At 39.9% G+C, this 21,616-nt stretch overlaps 1 protein-coding gene across 1 annotated transcript in view; it reads right to left on the reverse strand.

Annotated features, from left to right (window-relative positions):
* The window catches only part of PPM1E (protein phosphatase, Mg2+/Mn2+ dependent 1E), a 69,562-nt gene that overhangs the window by 6,460 nt on the left and 41,486 nt on the right, over positions 1–21,616 (reverse strand). The window contains exons 2-4 of the mRNA XM_075771953.1: positions 6,857–6,975; positions 2,115–2,314; positions 340–528 (exon numbers count right to left, since the gene is read on the reverse strand). Of these exons, the coding sequence (XP_075628068.1) occupies positions 340–528; positions 2,115–2,314; positions 6,857–6,975 (508 nt within the window). The remainder of the gene's footprint in view (positions 1–339; positions 529–2,114; positions 2,315–6,856; positions 6,976–21,616) is intronic.

Genomic DNA, 21,616 nt, shown 5'->3' on the forward strand with positions numbered 1-21,616 from the left:
TTGCTTTCTGGAGCTAGGAAAAGCATATGTTATAGAGATGAGGAGAAAAAAAAACGCTAACCCCAAAAACCCCACTAGTACCAAGGACTAAACCTAGTTAGCACTAGTTAGTTAGAACATAAGAATAGCAGCAGCATCCTTCTAAATGAACTGGATGTTGCTGACATTTTTATGGAGCACGAAGCAGCCCACCAGCGGGCACCGGCTCTATGGGCTCCGCATGGACAGCTCAGTGCTGACGCCCGGCCGGTGCTCAGCACAGCACTTGGAGCAGCCCTGATAACAAAGACACAATTTACAGACAAACACTTTCTGGGTGAAGCCCGGTAACTCAGTCACCTCTCTGGCTGCCTTCTGGACAAAGCGCTCGTCAGTCACCCGGAAAGCTCGGCACAGTGCCTCTGCCGGGTCATGCTGGAACATCTCCTGATGGACCATGTTCACATGGAGATGGATGGAGGCATAGATGGCAGCATCCACTCCCCCGTGACCATCAAACACTGCAAAATAAGCTTGCTCTTCTTGGTCCTGTCAATGGAAACATATTGAGAAAACCGCTCAGGAGAAAGCAATGCAAACAGCTAATTGGATTGTCTTAAAACTTTTGAACTTGAGATTTGTGGTGTCCTCATTAAATTGCACTTAGCAGCAGAGTCGGCACCGGACAAACAAACTACTCAGACCACCTTCACTTGCATCAATGGGAAATGTCCACCTTTTTGCTGATGAATTCTACCTGCAAACTGCAAGGGATGCCCTGCAAGAATCTGAAGCGCTCTCAGTGCTCCTTATGTTCCATTTGTTACAATTCAGTCACTCAACTCAAATAGAAAGTGCCATTCTCATCAAATTGTGCAGGAGTTTCTGTGACTGCAAAGACCACAGAGAGAGACGAACATCCAATACGGTTTGCATGAAGTCTACATCAAGACTGGAATCCACCAGGGATAAAATGCCAGTACAGTTAAAATGTGAAGCCAGCCAGCCTCTGCTTTCATTTGTCTTTTTTTTTTTTTTTAAAAAATCTCATCCATATCACCTCAGATGCCTGTTTTTAAAAAAGAGCCTGTATGTACTCTCTCATCAGATAATTGTGATTACATTCACAAATCAAATACAGCAAAATCACTCATCTTCAAGTCAGTTTTCTCAGCTTCCCCTTATCTGTTCAAACAGAAACAATGCTGTACGAAGAGACACCAGCTCCAGTGCCTAGTCATACGTATAACACACCAACCCACTGTCAGTGCCGATTCAACCCTGACAGCCATCTCAATGACTAGAATATTTGTACATTGTAATTTTTAAGTAATGGGCTCCAACACAAATTGGAATAAGAAAGCTGAGAATTGACAGGCAAAGGAAACACCTGCCTCTGTTTGCATTAATATCATTTAAAGGCAAGAATGTGGATGGGGCAGAAGATGGTTATTAAAGTGACAGGAATCAATTATGCAGCAATCTGATCCTAAAGGTAAAATTTGTGCCACTTTATTTGCCATTCTTGAGTGTCCAGTTTTGTATCTCAAGGAAGAGTAAGCATGAGTGTTTGCCTGGTAAACACAGAAATTAATGGAGGGAAGAAGTCTGGCCACAGTTCCACCAAACTACTCATGTTGCTAGATCCTTGTGTGAACTGCAACCAATTCTCCTGTAAGTTTTGTGTTTGGGGTTGGTTTGTTTGTTTGGGTTTTTTTTTTACTTACTTTCTTTACTTTTGCTTTTGGCTTCTTCCTCCCAAGAGGAAGTGTTGAAAAGCAGGACAGACCCACCCCTGCAGACAACTGACACCCCTTCAGCCACCGCATGTGTGGCAACATCAGGATGGGCCAGATACAAACTTCCTTTAGTTAGATGACATTTCACCAGAAGTCTGTGAAAATTGCTCCTTTATTCTATATACCCTACGCAGAAACTGCATGTCATACTGCCTCTATGGTTACAGAATATCAACTGAACTAACTTAAGACCAGGTTTGCCTCTTGACTGTCAATCCCCCCTCAGGTCCCTCATAGGGATGGCTTGCATTTTCACAGTAGAAGACTGCCTAGTTTCCCCAAGAATGGAAACCGTATTTAGCATATGCATTTGTCTTCCACGTGATCTCTTTTTACCTCAAGGTTGAAGAGCATGTTGAAGTCTGGGATGCAGACATGCTTGTCTTCCATCTTCCTGCGCATATTCTTGATGGCATGGATGGACGTCTCGTAGTAGCGGTGGGGCTTCGGCTGGAGCGGAAAGTCTTTCACCCAGTTGCTGCAGATCTCATGCAGTTTGCTAAAAACTAAGCGGGCTAGCTTCACTGTCTCAATCTCTGGGGAAGGCAAAAACCACAAATGAAAGGCTAAGAGTGCTAGTAAGTGATTTTTTTTTTCCTGCATACATTACAAAGATGAAACAAAACCATTCTAGCCAAGCAGTTGAAATGGATGTCAGCAGGGAAATTCTGGGCTCTGATGCATAAGAAGAGGAAGCCAAACTCACCATAATCAGCATTCATCAGTAAGCAGCTCATTGTTTGTTTGTCTTTTTAACTTAAACATTCGCCATGCCTTTGGGGAACTCATTTGCAGCATAAGGAAAAATGAAAAGCAAGTACGTTTCCCTCAGCGTTTGATCCCCTGTGTCGTTCTGCACTGTTGGCGGCTGTCGTGGCATACAGCATCCCATATGAAACCCACAATCCATCACAATGACATATCGGGTTTAGACCAAACGATCTAATCCAGATACCACTTCACTGCAGAACTGAGGCAATACAGTGGCAAATAACCTACAGAAATTAATAGTGTTACTTCAAGATGTTTTAGTGTACACATTCAGTAGTGTAATGTACACATTCAGGTACCTTCTTAGTTTCATAACATTATTTCCAGATTCCTGGCTAGATGGTGTGTCAAGGAAATCTGCATGGCAAATGAGAAAACTGTAAAGGTCTTAAATTTAAGAAAATGCTAAACTGTCACTCCTGAGAAATAGTAATTTTAAAATGCACTTGACAGTTGTTCTGAAATTCAGGAGAGGAAAACAGGAATCGGAGCTGAACACATCAAAATCTCCTTGTGCATGATCATTCACCGAAGCCAGAGATCTTCAAAGGTAAACAGCAGCAATCCATGAGCGTCAAATCATTCCTGGAGGAGGAATGGCCCAAATACCAGGAGCAGAGGGGAGGGTTACAGCATCTCTCAGTTCACAGAAATTCTCTGAAGAACCTAAAAGCAGCATTTACTAATTTCCGTACTAGGTCTACACAAGATGTGGGCTATAGCCATTAAGAGCAAGGTATATTCCCAGTTCTGCTGATTATGAGTTGGTTCAAACCTGATCTGCAAGAGCAGCCATTAAGCTGGAAATAAGCTATAAACATAATCAAAAGAAGGAGTCTTAGCTTCTTGATCACACAGCTTTAAAAACAAGTGGTGGAAATCAAATGATTGGGTCATCCCACCACTGCCATAGCGATAGGTGCCGATTCCCCCACAACACTTAAACTGCTCGCACTGGTGCCACCAGAAATTTCTTTGCTGGGTAATATATTTAAAGAGGGAACAGGTACAGCCTGACATGTCCAAATTATAGTTTCCAGAAGTGAACCCCACAGGCTTGCTCTTCCATTTTTTCCAGTGGGCATGTATGAAGGTTAACGGTGTACATTTCAATGTCACGTGGCTGTTACACTTCAGAGTGTCGCTCTGAAGCAGGAACGAGTAAACCCACTGGCTGTGCTGAGATACTAAACACCCTTCCCCAGCAGGGAGTATGCGGAGTGTCAGCATCATCGGTAATTGCTCTTGAGGTTAAAACAGGAGAAAGGCCCACAACAGTCAAACCACCCCCTCACAGCTGTAAATTACTCATCAATTGTTAATGTTGCAGCGCTGAGCCAGAGCTGACTCAGCTGTCATTGCGGTTGTGTCATGGAGAATTTCATTTCCCTCCTGCTGCTCCAAAATCCCCAGTGTTGGAAGTAGCGTTTAATTGTACCGCAGCTAGTGGGAAATCCAGTTCAGGCATTATTGTTCCCAAAGACGACTGACTTCTTTTAGACCAAAGTCATGGTAGAAAGAATACCAGTAATCACATTCTGCTTTTTAGTACCTAAAGTTTAAGACTTTTTTTGAAATTGTGGGCAGTGTGACAACAAGGATCAGCAGCTAGGTTTGTAGACATGTCATCAAGCCAATGACCAATCTTCCTTAATCTAAGAAGTCCGGTTTCTGACTAGGCAACAACCTCTTTGTGTCTTGGCTATAGCAATCCCATCTCCTAGTACCTGGAAAGACTGGGTAGTGGGACTTTGTGATTTGCTTTGGAGTCTGCTGGATATTTTAGATACCTCCACCATGTAACACAGTCCTACTATCCAGCCTCCTTTGGTGGTTCCTTAACAATGCCGAATCCTAATGTGAATATATTTCTCCACAAAAAAAGAAAACTAAATGTTCTTAACTTTTCAAAAAGGAAATCAAACCTCTTTCAGTTCTCATGGCAGCTGTCTTGCTCTTCCCCAGTGCAACTGGAAGAGAAGAATCAGGCGTGCCTATGACTCTTAGATTCTGTTCTTGATATCCAAAGACACATAATCACCCCAAAAAGAACAGGCCCATATTCTTGCAGTCCTACATTTGTGGACTTAAAACAGTTTTCCTTCTTTTAAGATTAGCATTCTTCTTTCATGAAACTTCTAATTTCCTTTCCACCAGCACACCGATAACTGCTTTTACCGCTCCTAAGTATGCAATATGATTTGTCACGTTGCAATTCTCAGAGTGAAATGTGTCACTAAGGAAATTTGGAATATTTTTTTTTCTTCTAGCAAATTCAAACTTGAGGCAAATCAGGTAAATGTCTCCTTGTATTATACAGAGTAAAAATCTTTCTGGGTTCAGCAGAAAAACCAACATAGAATTGGATATCAAAACCAGCCAGCTAAATTCAGCTTGCTTTCACATTCTGCAGCAGTCCAAACATTATTAGGATGAACAGTGAACTCTGAGCACAAAACTTCAGGATGTAGAAATCCCATTTTCATCACCTGCTACATTTCCCTTTGTTTTCTTTCAGAGCATGAAGGTCTCCCTGTATGGTACCAGTCAGGGCATTCAGCAGTCACAGCTCTCTTCTAAGTACCTAGCCCAGGTTTCTCAAAGGACTCCTACTAAGAAGGTTAGCTAGGATGGAGTTGGTGACCTTTTGCAATGAAATCTCCTTCAGCCCTGCATAAATCCCCCTAATTTTGTTATGGTTTTCTTAGCCAAACCTTGCATCACTTGAGCTAATGCTCTGTTTCAAAAATTATCATTTACGGTATATTATTTGAAATTGCAGTATTCATGTGAAACCATTGCTTTACTACAGGCCAGAAGATGTTCTCCCTCTTCCTCTTGTCCTTTATCTTCATAATTTGACACTTTACATTGCATCTGTAAAGGTATATTTTATTTTCCAGTACCTTCATTATGACAGTTTACAACATACTGCATCTGGAGTCACATTTTTAGTGCCTGCTATAGCCTGTACACGTATCAATCTATGTTTGCATCTGTGTATTACGGATTTAGATATATTTAAATGGCAATTTCTGTAAGTGTGAGGTTTTTGTGGTGTTTTTTTTCTTTTTCTTTTCTTTTTTGTTGAACTCTTTAGATATTCTGTGTGGAGGCTTAGTCAACATTTCCTTGGAGACTGTCAAATATTTATGCAAGTCTCAGAGATCTCAATTTGAAATTAATGAAGGCTGCTCAGCCAGAACAATGACAAATCTATTCCATTTACCTGCTCAGCAGGAGGAGGCAGCAATACCTACAGAAAGGGAACCCATAGCATGTTTTTCTGTTTCTCAGGTTCCCAAAGGCCTCTGAGAAATACAGCAGAATCTTCCTTTTTTGAAGAGCCAGATTTATATATCTTACTTATCCCCAGAATCATTTACTTATTTTTTTTAATCAAAAAAAGGAGGGAATAGACAAAGTGGTTTGGTGACTGTATTTTCAAGATCAAATGACAGAACTTCTCTCAATACCTGTGAGAAACATTGTTCTTCATTGTAATGAGCACCCCAGAAAGTTTTTCAAGGTAATTTAGGTCAGCAGAATCCTGAAACAATTTAGGGTGCATGGCTTTGAGCTGGATGCTGCAAAAATTTTGTTAGCCAACACAGATAAATTGAGAAGAGGAAATTTTCCTTTTAAGCATGAAATATCTTTATACTATCCCTTTGCTAAAACTATATAAAAAATTAAAAGCCATAGTAAAAATTATACTGACTGAAATAATTCAGACTTAAATTGCCTCTTCCCACATATATTTGACTTGCTCTAAGGCTGAAGGAGGACAACTGGCACGTGCCAGCAAGCAACAGGACCCCATAGTCTAATGTGCTTGTAAAGAAATGCAGAGCCACCAGATACGGTCTTATGAAGGTGCACTTAAAAGAAAGGAGTGCTTTCCACTGGCTTTTAAGAAGAAAAAATTTGATCAAGCACAAGTACAACCAGAGAAAGGCATTGAAAATAGAGAAAGAATTCAATAGTAAAAGTTGAAACTAGACAAGATTTAAAGATGAGAAAGCTTTGACTAAGAAATTATCAGGAGTGGTGGTGAATTCTCCATTAATCTTTTTACATCAATATGGGATATTCCTTTACAAGAAATGTAGACCAACCTCATTTAGCTAGCTGATAGCAAGAACTACTTTGAGGAAAATCTAGTACCATTCAAGTGGTCAGACTAGATGAATCACCGAAGTCAACGCTGACTTCAAAAATCTATGAATTATCTGCAGTGTTCCAATATATAAATGAAAGATCCGCAGCATGTAAAATTGCACATTATCACGCGCAGATGTACTTACGTATGATCCCATCTGCATTGTCCACATGCTTTGGTAAGTAGTGTGCTGAAAGATCACTCTGAAGGACTTCATCTGAAGTTGCTCTGGCTAAAGCGGCAGCCAAAAATGAAGGACAATTACTGGAAAACAAACACACACACACAAAAAGATATTTTCATCTGCTTTAGCAAGGTAACTTGCAGTCAGGGAAATATATAACAATACTTTTAAATAAACAAACAGGAATTTGAACCACGACTTGTAAAACTTCCAATTCTTGTTTGCTAGACAGCACCACAACCCTGCAGCAAGACCTCAGACTCACCATATGGATTTTAGTAACCCTGATTCGCTCTTATGTTCCCCGTTTCGAAGTTTTAATGTTCCATTTCATAACCTCTATTTAAATGCTTTTCAAATCCAGACTTGAATCCCTCTGCAGTGTCTGGCATGCAACCCTTGCTTAGTGCACATTGTCTACATGCACACTATACATTTTTATCTTAAGCCCATTCTGTCCAGTTTCTCCTAAGAATTGGAGTCAGGATTCCAAAGGGTAAGAGAACTCCTCAGTTTTCAAACTGTCCAAAACCTCACCAAGGGACACCAAAAGTTAAGGCAAACCCATAGGAGGTATGAAGTTGATGTGCATAAGGTTAAAAGCTCCCTCGTGAATGATCTCTATCAAGACTAAAGTGGCTTTAACTCACTGTAGCTTAATTAAGCCTGATATCTCCCAAGGTTAATTAATCTATAGCAAACCAAGGCCACTTTAATGTACATTCTCTCATTCAAGAGGAGTTTAATACCTCTTAATTTATGCATGACTTTGTATTTCCCATTGGTCTGCCTTAACTTCTCCAGGTTATCACCGGGGTAACAATGTCCTGCGTAAGACACGTCTACCGCTGCAGACTGCGCAGAGATGTACGAACTAATTTCAGTCTCAGAAACTGTCCATCAACAACAGAATTCTGCATCAGCTAGTCCAGGGAACAGGCAATGAGCACATATACTTCCTTAACCTATTTCCTCTGCTTAGGCCCAGTAAGTCTGTTCACATGCTTTTAGCATGGCTGGAGAGGAGGCGTTAGCCTAGAAGCATCAGTCCCACTAGATCCAGAAAAGCTTCTACACACGAAACTGGACTCGTCAGACTTCGCTCTGGAGCCCAAGAAGCGCATGGCAACCATCGCTTGCGTTCACATTTGGTTCACTGCCCAGGAAAGCCAACTGCCATCCTAAACTGGCCCACATGCCAAAGCTTCAGCAGTGAAATCTGGATTTGAGAAAAAAATCAGATTTGCTACACTCGTGTTTTTTTGAAAAGCCATTTTACCATAAAGTTTTCCATGTTCTTGATTCCAAATGCTGCTACAAACAGTAAGATTATATAACAGATTTAGAAAATGTACGCAAATTACATTCTCCGCCCCTCATTATTTACTCTTCAACATATCTATAAATTATTTAAATACAAGATTAGCAATAAATAGCTTTGTCCAAGCGATACATTGTCATGAGACAAGCTCTGACCCTCGAAGTTACGCAGAAAGCCACTCGAACCATGTTACTGCACCATCAGTAAGAGTATTTCCTAGAATTAGCAGCCGAGCATTCTGCTCACGCAGCACCTCCAAGCCTCAGCAACGTGCGCTAATGAAGCATGACTGCTGGAGGAAATCAGCTGTCTTAGGACTGGCTCTTCCCAGCACAACACAGGAACTCTGATCCTATTTACATACAGCGATGCCCGGTGGTAAGAGTGATCAGCAAGAGGAAAACACACCGGGACCTCCTTTACTTCTGGTGTGTGTAGAAGCTGATTTTCTATCTTGTCTTGTTTGCCTTTATTTAGCTCACACAGAGCAGGTTTTTCGTTTCTATTATTAGCTCCAATGCTCCAGAGCAGTGATACTGGTTACCGTTCATGTTACGTGCAATTTCCACGTTGCAATGAAAGTGAGAGATTGCGATGCCTGGGATAGAATAATTACGCCAGCAGTTAGCAACACTGCGAGGACAGTGTTCTGAAAAAAATGCAGAGAAAGATTAAGGTTCAGCCTAAATAACGCAGAGCAGAAGAATCCGTGCTGAAAGCATTGGCAAACACAAGCCAGACAGAGCTCACTTCAGGCACAGACGTAACAGGCTGTGCTAGCGCCTGCAGGATCTGAGCTTGTTTCCCAGCCCAAGGCTTACTTACCCTCACCAGCTCAGCGCTGAAACTGCGTAGGAAAACCAAATTTGGTTTGTGGCACTTACAAACAACACCTCAAGAACATCCACTGATGGGCAAAGAAGGAACCCGGTTAAGAACCGAGACAACCACAGTTGCTAAAAGAGAGACTCAGGTCCTAAACAGCAGAGGAAAAAATACCCCCTGGCACAAGGAACCTCTGCTCTGCCTGGGCATGGAAGGTGGGAAAGCCACCTCTATGAAGACCCAGAGTCGTGAACATTCATATCTGAAATTTTAGATATTATCGTACATGTAGTGACAGATTACAAAATTGAAAGGTGCCTTTACAGAGTACGTAGCTGGTCAGGCAGAGTATTTCCCCCATCAGCTCCAAAAGCTATTTACGTGTCCCCACCGCCAATGCTAGCAGTTTCACACAGGAGCTCTTTATCTAGCCAAAGAGTGCATTTCCATCACAATGCTAAACCTACACAAAAAGCTGCTAAAGATGTTATTAGATAAATTAGGGGATTTTAAGTACATCCTTCCTGATTCTCTGGCAGCGTGGGTGTGTTTGGAACACCCACAGTTGCATTGCAGCAGCCCTGGAATAACTCTGCTAAGGTAATAAATCAAGCCTAAAAGTGGGCCGTTTCCATCAATTAAGTTTGAGAAAAACAGTCTGAAGTGGGCTTAACTCAGCCCACATATTATTACGTTACCAGCTTAACTCACAACTCTGCTCCTTCCTGATAGCATTAAAGTGGTGAAGACTTTCCAAACATTTTCTCTGAGCTATTCCTCTGTGCTCTAAATCTAATATAAGGTCTCCTACTAAAAAAAGAGATGGCAAATTTAAAATTCTTATTGCATGAAAGTTCACCATTGGGGTTTGAGTGACTTATCAATTTTGATGGAAAAGGTAGAGAAAATAAATCAGCTGAAGGCTTTCCTTCTATGTCTGGCCACTCTTTGTCCTAATAATAACAGCTGCCTGCCAAAGAATTAATTGCCCTTGACATTTGTTCATCACAAAGCTTCTTATGTAGCCGTTACAGGACTGTGCCATGTAAGCAGGGAAGTGACCAGATGCAGACAGATGACTTCCTCTTCCTGATTAGTACAACTCAAAATTTACTTCTCTTACTTGGCTCCTGAGAGGACTTTAGTTAAATTACTTATCCCCTTCAAGGAATAGCAGACTGCAATGGAGATTTTTTTACTTCTTTTAAAATAGATTAGATGGTGAAGTCAAACTGCTATTGGGACGCTTCGTTACTGTTACACCCAGACAAATGAAGAATCAGGTCTAGGATCTTTGTTTTTATCACAGAAGTGAACATTCAGGTGAGCACCTGCAGCATCCCACAAAACTGCAGAGCCCCACACTCGAATGATCAGACTTTGCTGCCCTGGTGGTCCTCACATTTTTACACAAAAGAAGTAGCAGCAGACAGGACCCATGGGGACATGGGAGGTACGTGGCGTCCTGCTGCTGGCCTAACTAAGGATTACCTGTTGGCTGCTGAAAAATAAATTCTTCTGCCACATTCTAGATGCTCAAATGTTATTAGTCATTAAGTTATGACAAATTGAAACTGGGAGGGCACAACCTTGTTTAGCAGAGAGCTGAGCGCCAGGATGCCAATGTCTATTCATAGCCTTGCCACTAATTCAGCAGCTGACCTTGGACAAGTCACTTCACCACTCAGACCTTCGATTCCTCATCTACAGACAAGGGATGATAATGTCAGTTCCTGGGGGAGAGGAGGAGGAGGAGGAAGACTGCAGAAGGCTTAATTCGGTGTTCGTAAAAATACTCTGAGATTTCTAGATAAGAGCACAACTGAAGGGAAAAATACTGAGATGATAGCGGGAGATATTTTCAATCTATAAAAGATTTATGGAGCTTTCCATATTCTCTGTTTTCATGCACTGCCAGAAGTGCTAAGTGGAATACACGGGCTAACAACAGCTCTAGAGAGGTAGGTTTAGTCTGATGCAGGCAGCTAAGTCATGGTCATAAACAACTGCACAATGTAAATGCATTTTTTAGAAAATTTGATGCATCTCAAAAGGGGAAGAGCCCAAGAGAAGGACGTCAAGTTCTTAAAACTTAGCAACGCTGGTGTTCCTGGGGCATTAGCACTGCTGACGGGAAAGTGATGCTACAGGTGCATTACTACCCCTGACCAAAATACGCAATTGAGTGCCACCAGTGCTGAAAATACGTAACACTGTCATGGTCTGGTGTAACTGATGAGGCATCACTAACCCGAACAAAGCAGGAAAAATGGACCGAAACGTACTGGTGCCTTTCAAAGGCCAAAACGGTCAGTAAATCACAAAACATACAGTGTTCCTATTACCTCAAGAATCCCCTGACACTACAGAACAGCAATTGTTTTAGTTAGAATGAAACATGATTTAAATAAAAATGCTATTCAATCTGCTGAAACACAAAACAAATCCACAGGCAAACAGTATAAAGCGTCGTATATAGTTTCACACAGCAATCCAAGACCAAGAACATGACCTGAAAAGAACCAAGTACAGCACATTCCCATAAGGCCTATAATTTACTGTGTTAGTACAAGACTTTGTAGGGATGACAAGCTAACTGCACCCTTTCCGAAAGACGTTACGCTAGGGATGCAGTTTGGTAAACACTCCTGTGTTAATGTGGCCTGCTGCAAGTTCTTGTTAGAAAGCAAGTTTTCAAGATTTGGTTTAAGAAAAACCTCATTTGTCCCCAGCCTGTATTTACAAAACACTCCAAAGTCTCATGAGACTTCTTCCAGATGGAGCTTCTGATACAGCCTGGAAGCTCTTTGAAGAAGCCTTTAAAGTCTTTATTACTGAAAGTTCCCATGCTGTGAACTGCAGCAGTAACGAGCAGAGAAATTCTTTGGGAAGATCCTTTGGCTGTTTACCGAGCCCTCCCTTCAGCCGCCTCCTCTTTCAGTGGCCATCCAGAGAGACAGAGCATCAGCTGAGGGGCTTCCGTCTGTCTCCTGTTTCCTCTAAGTGAGACAGGACTCAGAGAGGAACATTCTGCTATGCAGTCCTTAGATCCCAAAATGATTACGTATGTATCTTCTAATTATGCCAAGCGAATGCTATTTCCAGCTCCTGTCTCTGCAGGTTCTCCTCTTGTTCCTCACAAAGCATCGCTCTCGCCTGCAAGCTCACCACTCTGCTCTGACCTGTGCTGTTCTGCTGCTGTGCACAGCTGCTGAAAGTTTTGATGCTTATTTAAAGCCTGGTCATGGTGGACAAACGGAGTATGGTTTTTCCCCTAACACATGGTGAAACCCTGCACTAGATTTCAGCTGCTGCAGTGAGTTACTAAAAAAAAACAAACCCCAAAACCCAAACAGCACATACACACAAAAAAAGAAACAAACAGGAAAAACAATGCACCTTTTAAAAGATTGCATAACCAAAGCTCCTTGAGGAGTCATTTGGGCTGGCAGCGTTGAGACAGTAAAGATGCTTGATAAATCTGTTTGAAGGAGCTGAAAATGTGCTACACAAGGAAGCTGCTATCTATAGGCTTCACAGAGACAGCTGCCTGGTCACATTCAAAATGATTCTGTCCTTGTGGTGACAGTTGTAAAAGCAACAGAAATATAATACACAACCATTACAAAAATACACTCTTTCTGATGTGTTTACCATGCCCATACTCTATACAGACACTGCGGTGGTACCTATTTTTCATCAAATATTTAACCTTTTGCATTGTGCTTACTGCCATATTCTAGAGAGTATGATAAGTTTATACAGATATTTTCCTGTGGTTAAGTCTATCTTAACTGGATTTTAAAAAAGACCCAAAAACCAGAGGTGTACTGCTCAGATAACATCTTCCACAGCTGGATTAAGATGCTTCAACATACAAATCAGACTTTCCGTATTTATCACTGTATTTATTTTGTAATAGCTCTATCTTACTTGTCAGAGCATTGGTCTCAGAAATGTCCTAAAGACTCCACAGATAAATATAGTGAATGAGAATAAAATTACTTTTTTTTGTAGAAGCAATAATTTCCCTTTGCAAGTTCTTATTATCATATTGCTGATGGTGAATACTACAAGTTCTCAACTTAGTTGCAATTATCCAAAGTCTATCTCATAAAATAAAACCTTATATGAAGCTCATATTTAACAGCTATGACTAAGATAGGTAAAAATACTTTATAGTCTCAATTTTAAAATAACCACCTTAAAAAAAACCACCAAAAGAACAACAATTAAAAAATGCCTGTAGAAATAACCTGTTAACTATCACTTGTTAACCACTACGAGTCAAAGACATTGGTTGTGACTTGTTCACAAATTAAGATCTAATCTGAGATAAAAATATTCAAATTCTTTCCTCACTGTTTAATGAGATAGTAGGAGTCAACAAAATTCTTTCTCTAGTAAGGGATAAGTGAAATAGGTATGAATGGAAACCTCTAGGAAATCACGTTTGGTGATCAGATGGGAAACATTTGCAAAACCGCAGAACTCAATTATGAGTGCGTTGGCACTGATCCCATAGAAGGGCTCAGGTGCTGCACTCGGCTGTCAGGGGGGTTTCATAGGAATTCATACATGAGGAAGTAAAGACATTGCTGTGCTGCACAGCATATCAAAACAATTTAAAAAAATCAGGGCACAGAGCAAAATTAAAATACTGGCACGACACTGAATAAAAAAATGAAGAAAAAAAATTGCTCATGAAAGCGTGATTGCAAGAGCACGGTTCATATATTCTTTTATCTGACTACCTGGGAGACCTGGCTGCAAAGGGATATCCTACCTCCTTTCTGCAGTCAGAGCACTGCAGACGAGTTCAGCTCAAATTCCCAGGCTCCGAGGTCCAGAGGCAGCTGGCACTGGATTTGTCAATGGATGCCAACATCTAAGATCAGGCCCCTCTCCAGCTACGTTCGCACACGCGCTCTGCCTCGCTCGCACAAATGTGTTTCAGAACAACTCTAACACAGGCTTTTTAACACACTACTGCGAGTATCTTTCTCACTAGAAGCTAAATAAGGGCCAAGTAAGAGACACAGGGAGAGCAAGCCCAGGTGCCCTGCAGATGTGCTGGCTCTGCCCCTTGACTCCCCTCTCCAGCACGGCCAGCTTCCCCCAGAGCCCCCCACGGCACCATCTGTTTTACAGGACAAACTGCGCACGCAGGGAACGGGGCACGGGCTGGCCCTCCGAAGCTGCCCGAGGGATCCATCAGGGCTCAGCCCTCCCTACCCTCACCTTGGAGGGGCCATTCTCACCCACCCTGCTGCCAGTTTTCAGAAAATTGACAGGTATTCAGTTACCTTTCAGACTCCAACCCATCTTTTGAATTTGATTGAATTTGGCCTGCGAGGTTAAGCTTATCAGTGGGAGGAACCCAACGGGCAGACAGACAAGCAAGCACAAAAGCCTTGTTCTCTTATAAACCACACTTATGAAATCACCTTCTTAGAATGATGCTACTAGCATTTCATCTGACAATACAGGTCATTAAGGGAAACCCTTGATGTTTCATGTACTATCTTCAACACATGAATTACACCGAGACCCCTAATCCATTTTCTTCTGCATAGCAAGTCACTACTTCCTTTCTCCGGAGGGGTAAGTACACATGACAGTACATAAAGCTAACAAAATGTAAGCAAGACAAAATAAAAGGTCACCTTTGTCTTTCTGATGAGGTACAATGTCATGAAGGCTAGTGTATATTTAAAAAGTAAATTGTTGCTGACCACAAACCACTCATAAACATTTGTGATTTAATGAGTCACTAAAATGCGACTGATGCTGAAGGGTTGAACTGTGAACTACATAAAACAGCTTCTGCAGAGCTATTCTGCTGAATAGATTGTCTGTATATTATCTTTGAAACCTCTTTCTATGATTTCTCTAACTCATTCTCACAATATGGCAGTTCTGAGGTTACTTATATTTCAATCTCTGCAGAGCTGACGCTACCTGCATTAAAGGCTGCTTTTAAAATGACAGAAGTCATCTACTATAACATGAACAACCCTTAAAAACTCAAGATGAATCTTCCAGGAGCTGAAAGCCAAATTACCACAAGAAATTAATTTCCCAGAAGTGACTGTATGATAGTTTTCTTCATTACATCAAAGAATTGAAGATACAAAGTTTGCTTTTGAAAATCATATTCCAGGACTAGAGTCCTTCACAGTCGTGTTATATCCACCTGTTATTAAAAGAAAGGTAAGCCTAGACTTTGAAGGAATGCAAAGAGAAATAATTTTATTACAGAAATGGACCAGGATCCATGAACCTCAGATACAATATTGACATGTTGAGGATGTATCTATATAGCAGTCTTCCCCTATCTAAATCAGAACCTTTTCTATCAAGATTCTGAGGGATTGGATAGTCTTTTATAAAATTTTAATTACTGCTATAGAACACATTTTACAAAATTATAAAAATATTATAATATTTAAAAAACACCATCAAGCCATTTATTTGATGGACATCTATTATAAATCTTATATCTTTAGGATTCAGCTACATAAATGCAAACACATAGTAAAAAAATAAAATCTGTATTTACTTTACCATTATCAAAATAAAGATAATTTATTGGAATTACTCATACATGCGGCTTTCAGGAATTTATATTGAGATAAAAGATCCTTCTGGTTTTTGTTATTATTATTGTTTTACATTGCTTAGCTTGCCTATTTACATGGTGCATTCTCTGTTCCAACAGAAACGCTCAGCATTTGAGCGACATGCATGCCTTGTAACCAGTCTTCTGACTGCCATTCCAAAAACTAGTCACCGCCTACTTAGCATCTCTGTGCCTGGAATGGTAACGAAGCCTACATCTATGCAAGACGCATGCTTACCTGAAGAAGTACATTTCTTAACTGGAAAACCAATGTCAACAAGAGTTATCTCATAGTGAGTTTCTCTGCTAGGCTGAGGCCTGTTTAAAAGCTCCATGGGACATTAAAACTGTCATTGATTTTTCCCTCTTTGGCTCTCAGTCAATTTGGAAGTCAGCATAATTCAATATCTTTCTACGAGTTCCATTAGCAAAGAAAGGAATCCATGCTTCAATCTGTGCTTATTGGGAAAAGTAATTTAATTTTACATCTGAAAGTGTGCCAACATCAGCATAAAACCATACACAGTATACATAAAATTTAATTTATAAATTCTGTATTTTGTCAAGCCACAATGAGATGCTGTCTAAAATCAATGAGTGTGTCCAAACTTGCTCTGAAGATACTTATATATATTCTTTTTATTTCAGGTATTTTATGTTCTAGCTGGAGTCTTTGACGATTTATCTCCTGACTATAAAATATTAATGACACACTATCTAGAAAAGTTCATGTTGCAGAAAACTTTGTTACAGCAGGCACACTTTGCCCCTAAAAGCTCAGGCATACCATTTACTTACTGCTGATTCATCTCCTATTTTTTTCTCTCTGTTAAAAATAAACTTTCACTGATATTTCCCTTAACCTGAAGGGATAAACCATGCACATGGGATGTGTCCAGAAATAAAAATAAGAATCACCCAATGCAGAGTATCTATTTTATTTTGGATCAGATTAACATGCCAAAGTCCTCTGATTACTAGTCAAAAAGAAAAATGTACTGTGCTGTTATAGTTAATGAGTTAATTTCAAACAAATAAACCAAAATGCTACACACCAGCACATACCGCTCCATTTATATCTCTACTGCAGATCATCATTAAGGCAAACAAATGTAAAATGACTTTTTTTAAAAAGGGGGAAGACAATGAATTACAGTGCCCATTCAAGTGAACAGCTTTCAGTAACTCTGCACAGAGCTGTCCTCAAATAATTGTGCTTGTATTGTAATATTTGTCTTCATGCAAATGAGAAAAAATAAAAGCTGCAGGCCAGGATTTTCAAATGACATTTGATCACTTAACTTCTTTCAACCCATTGAACAAATATCAAATATAAGGCAAAACACACCCCAGAAGATTTACGATCACTGAGTCAGCAGAGAATGTTCTCTCGCTCCCTTCTCACTCTCGTGAAACGCAGTTCATCATACAAATGGCCTGGGTGTTTATGCCAGATGTAAGCTGAGATAATTAGTCATCTGAGTCCTGGATGTCAACTCTTTTGTGATACAAAATTTATTCCAAATGCACCATTTATAATCAGTTGACTTGCAAAAGCATTCTGGTGTAATACAGTAATACATCTTATGATGTACAGCCAAATATCTGCCACTGCGCAGTGACATATTCTGTTTCTGCTGTAGCAATATCCTGCCTGGTCTTAGCCCTTCCAATGACTTAATTTTTTGTCTGCAAAATAGGGATAATGATCTTGACCTTTGGAAAGTGATGAACAGTACCAAGAAGGGCTGGGTATTATTAATTAACCCTAAACCAGGAATGGAACAAGAGAACAGCACGTCACTTGCACTGATCACCAGAAAATACTGCTGCTCTTTTACCTACTTTCTCTTGAGCGTAACATGCAAGATAATCAAATTAAAAACAAACATGAAAAGACTACACAGTACCTTTAAAAATAATTTTACAGAAACATATAACTACAAGTAGATTCCAACATTATGCAGTGGGAAAAATTAAAGATTTTATTGGAACCTCAATTTCAAAATTACTGACATGGATGGATGCACACCGAACAAGACACCAGAGGGCTGAATGGGACTCTAAGATACGGGTGTCTGCTCTTCTAAAGGAATAAACCTTTACTTACTCCAGAAAGATCACATCCTAATTCCCACTGTCACTTGTCCTTTGCAGAATTGCAAACAATATTGGTGGGTTTGGGGGTTTCAGGGTTTTTTTTAAAGGATAATCAAAATGTTTTAGCTATTCTGTTTCACATTAAAGTCCCTAATGCATTCTGTTCTACTGAGCCACATAGTTATTTCAGTCATTCTTAATAAATAACAGTTGCCAGCAGTAGTTAAGCCAACAGATCTGAATTATTTATAGTGTTGAAGAACAGAACGGCAGATAAAATGCATTAGGGCTTTCAGTTGTTCTTGCCTGAACGACACAATGGCAGTTTAGACGTTTTTTCCACAGGCTGTAAAATATTCTGCTTCCAGTCCTAGTTTAAAAGATTTCCTAAAGAGACAACAGCCAAATCTACTGCTGTCCATCTTCAATAATCATATTCATGAAGAGCAGGTAAGAGAGAGTCTTCCAAATACAATATGTTATTTAAAAAAAAAAAAAAAAGTACAGACTTTTATTTGATTGAACAGGTCACATTCAAACTGCTATTTAGTATTATTATCCAGAAGTTATTGATTTAGATATTATTTAGTATGGCTCTGTACCTTCCAGTTAATGACCTAAAAGCACCTCATAGTGTTGAACTCAGTGCTTCTCCTCTTCTTTGCCTATAATCCCTCCTCCTTTCAGCTGGAAAAAAGCAGATATTATCTTCATTTTACAATGGCAAATCCAACTTCACTTTCAAGGGTGGAACATGGAAATTCCAAGTCCTGTCTCTCCTCTATGCCTCTTTTTTTACAAGACCACATCATGAAACATCAAACACACAAAAAACAACAGCGACAGAAATTATCTTGACAATACTTGACAAATTATGTTAAACACAGTAGCTGAGTTTGTGGTCTTTGTGGCTTAAAAGATACACTCAAATATCTATCTCAGTTGACTGATGGGATAACATGCCTCTGCTGAGCTATGTCTGGGTAGAAATTTGGGGGAACATCTTACTTTCCCACCTTGTACTGACATCACAGGGGACTGCAGCAGTGTGAAATTCACTGTATACAATCAATTCACAAGGAGAATCGTGCCCACAAATGACAAGGAGAGATTTACACTCAAACACTGCAGAGAGAAGAACTGGGGGAGTAGTAGCAACATAAGCTTAAACCAAACAGTTTTCCTTTTATAGTTCACCTTCCGCTTTCTACATGGATCTATTTACAGCAGGAAATGCTGCAAATTGTGGCATCTCTAAGGAGTAAAAAGAATTTAAAAAATGAAAACCTGGAGATGTAAAAACCCAAACCAATCTCCTCCTACCAAATACTTAAAAAAAAAAAGGAGGGGGGAGGGGAAATACCACTGTCAGGCCACGTCAGGTTATTAAGGCATCTGAAACTGGCCCCATCACACGTTAGGTTGTAGGAATGAGCCATAGCATCCAAACCATCATGCAGGCTCAAGTGACACAGATGTCTGTGCTTCCCCACTCCCCCTTCCTTAGCTTCCCCACTCTCCCAGTTCAGAGGCGTATTTAAAATCCGCACTCTGATGTCACTGAGACAGTTCTATTGAAGTTGCCATATGTCACAGGAGTGACCATGCTCAAAAGATGAAGAATATGGCTTTTGCTTTGGGTAAAGCAGGTCCTGAGCCTGCGTAACATACAGCTTGCCCGCAGTATGCATCTATATATAGCTCTTTTTGCGCACAAAGGCTATATGAATTGATTCTGAACAAGCTGAGGATTTCAAACAAGTCTGCAGTGCTGTAGCCTCTCTCCCATCCTGAAAGGTACAGTCAATTATTTTAAACTTGGAAAACATGTCCTAAAATTATTTCCAGCAGCATTTAAAACCAAATCTGCATGCACATTCCAATCACTGTTATAAAGTCAAGTGAAAATAGGAGCTGTCACCTTTTACAGACTTTACAAAGTAAATCTTGCAAGATTAGAGACATTGTTTCTCTACCATGGACTTCTTAATACTGCAGAAATTCTGCCGGCCTGTTACCAAAACCCAGGGCTTTGTTTATACAAAAGAATCAGCCTTTTCTTACAATCTTTTTTGTTGGATTAACACCAGCAATTCACCCACCTCAGAGGCAATAACGCTGCCCCCAATCCAATGCAGCTCATGTAAGAATAACCCACAAGGAAGATTGTCATCTTTTCCTGTAAGTTTATTATTAAACCTGTGATCTCTTCAGAAGACAGACGAGCTCTAAATATGAGAAAGAATCTGTTATATAATACCTCAAGAAAGGAGGCAGCACACAATAGACAACACGAGCCTGAGCGAAATAGAAGTAGAAAGGGGATGAAAATCTGTGTTACTGTCCTGCCTTTGCCCAGTGCCCGGATTTAGGTCTGTCCTGTGTATAGTTAAATGTACGGTAGAATATGGAATCATGTAATACAGGTGTAAAACTTAGTGGTTTATTTCTATGGAATATAAACAACTGCAAACAAGCAACATTATCTGGAAGTTGATTCAGGATCTGGCAAAAATTTACTCAGATCAGAAGACATCTTCCTCAAACACAACAGAACTTGTTTGAAGCTCCATGAACCAGGATTGTAAATAATACAGTAGTGAGGACTGACTCACCTACGGTGATGAGTAGGCTCAAAGCTTCTTCAAATGGAGCACTGTCACAGTTTTAATCAGCAGTTAACAGTTACTTAGGAATCATGCTATCAATTACAATGGCAATACATATTCAGGGAGTAAGTGATATGCAGACAGAGAGAATATGAAATCAAAACATTAATAAAAAATAAGGAACTGTTGGAGACAGATATCTTCTATATCTACAGTGCTTTATACATTCCCAAATTATTTAAATAAATTTAAAAATAAATGGTTACTTCTACCAGCATTGACGTACAAGCTACCTTGGATGAAAAAACAGCAAATTGCTAACCATGGATAGAAACATTACACAACTGTTTTGAACAAACAGCAAAAAATGGACCATGCTAGAAAGAACAGGGGGAATCTATACAGAAATTGAAGTTATCCAAGCTAAAATTTAACCAGAATAATATGAATATCATCTTGATTTTCTATAGCTATGATGGGATTTTTCAACAAAAATGAGAATGGTTAGAACCATCTGTCTACCTTGATGTCTCATTCCCCAATCTACATCATCCTCCTGTCACCACTCTTTAGCATTGTACTGAGACAATGACTTCAAGGTAAATACTGAAATACATACACACATATATATACACATATATGTGTGTGTGTGTGTGTGATTAAATATGAACACTCACCACAGACTCCTTGGGAAAAGGAAGAAGGAACATTACTAAAACAGGTAGAAGATCAAAGGTCACACAAAACCATGTAGCTAACTCAGGAAAGACATCATTAAAACACTGTGCCAAGTAATATTTTGAAAATAAAAAATTCAATCAATCCTGGCCCCCGAGCACACAGCCAGTACCAACTCTACCAGTGATAACCACCTTGAAAAAACTAAAGAAACATAGAGGCCTCTGAAAGGCACAGTTCTGGACTAAGGGTAGCAGTAAACTAGAATAATAATTATGTAAGCACAAAAGAGCAAATTCAGGAAGAGGCAATCAAGCAAAGATGAAATCCAAGTATGTTTTCTTAGTTGGAGCAGAGATTTTATGAAAGAATTCAGACAGAGTTTAGAGATAAAGGCCATGAGACTGTGAGAATTTTTAACTGTCAACAAAGCACCAAGTGTTAAAAAAAATATAAAATCTGTATTCTAAATCCACACTGAAAAAATAGCAATGAATTACTTTTGTTGGATTTAGCTGTAAAAGACTGTTAATAGCATGCAACTGGATCTATCAGAAGTACAGTCA

This window comes from Balearica regulorum, chromosome 19, assembly GCF_011004875.1.
Source record: "Balearica regulorum gibbericeps isolate bBalReg1 chromosome 19, bBalReg1.pri, whole genome shotgun sequence".
Classification (NCBI taxonomy): domain Eukaryota; kingdom Metazoa; phylum Chordata; class Aves; order Gruiformes; family Gruidae; genus Balearica; species Balearica regulorum.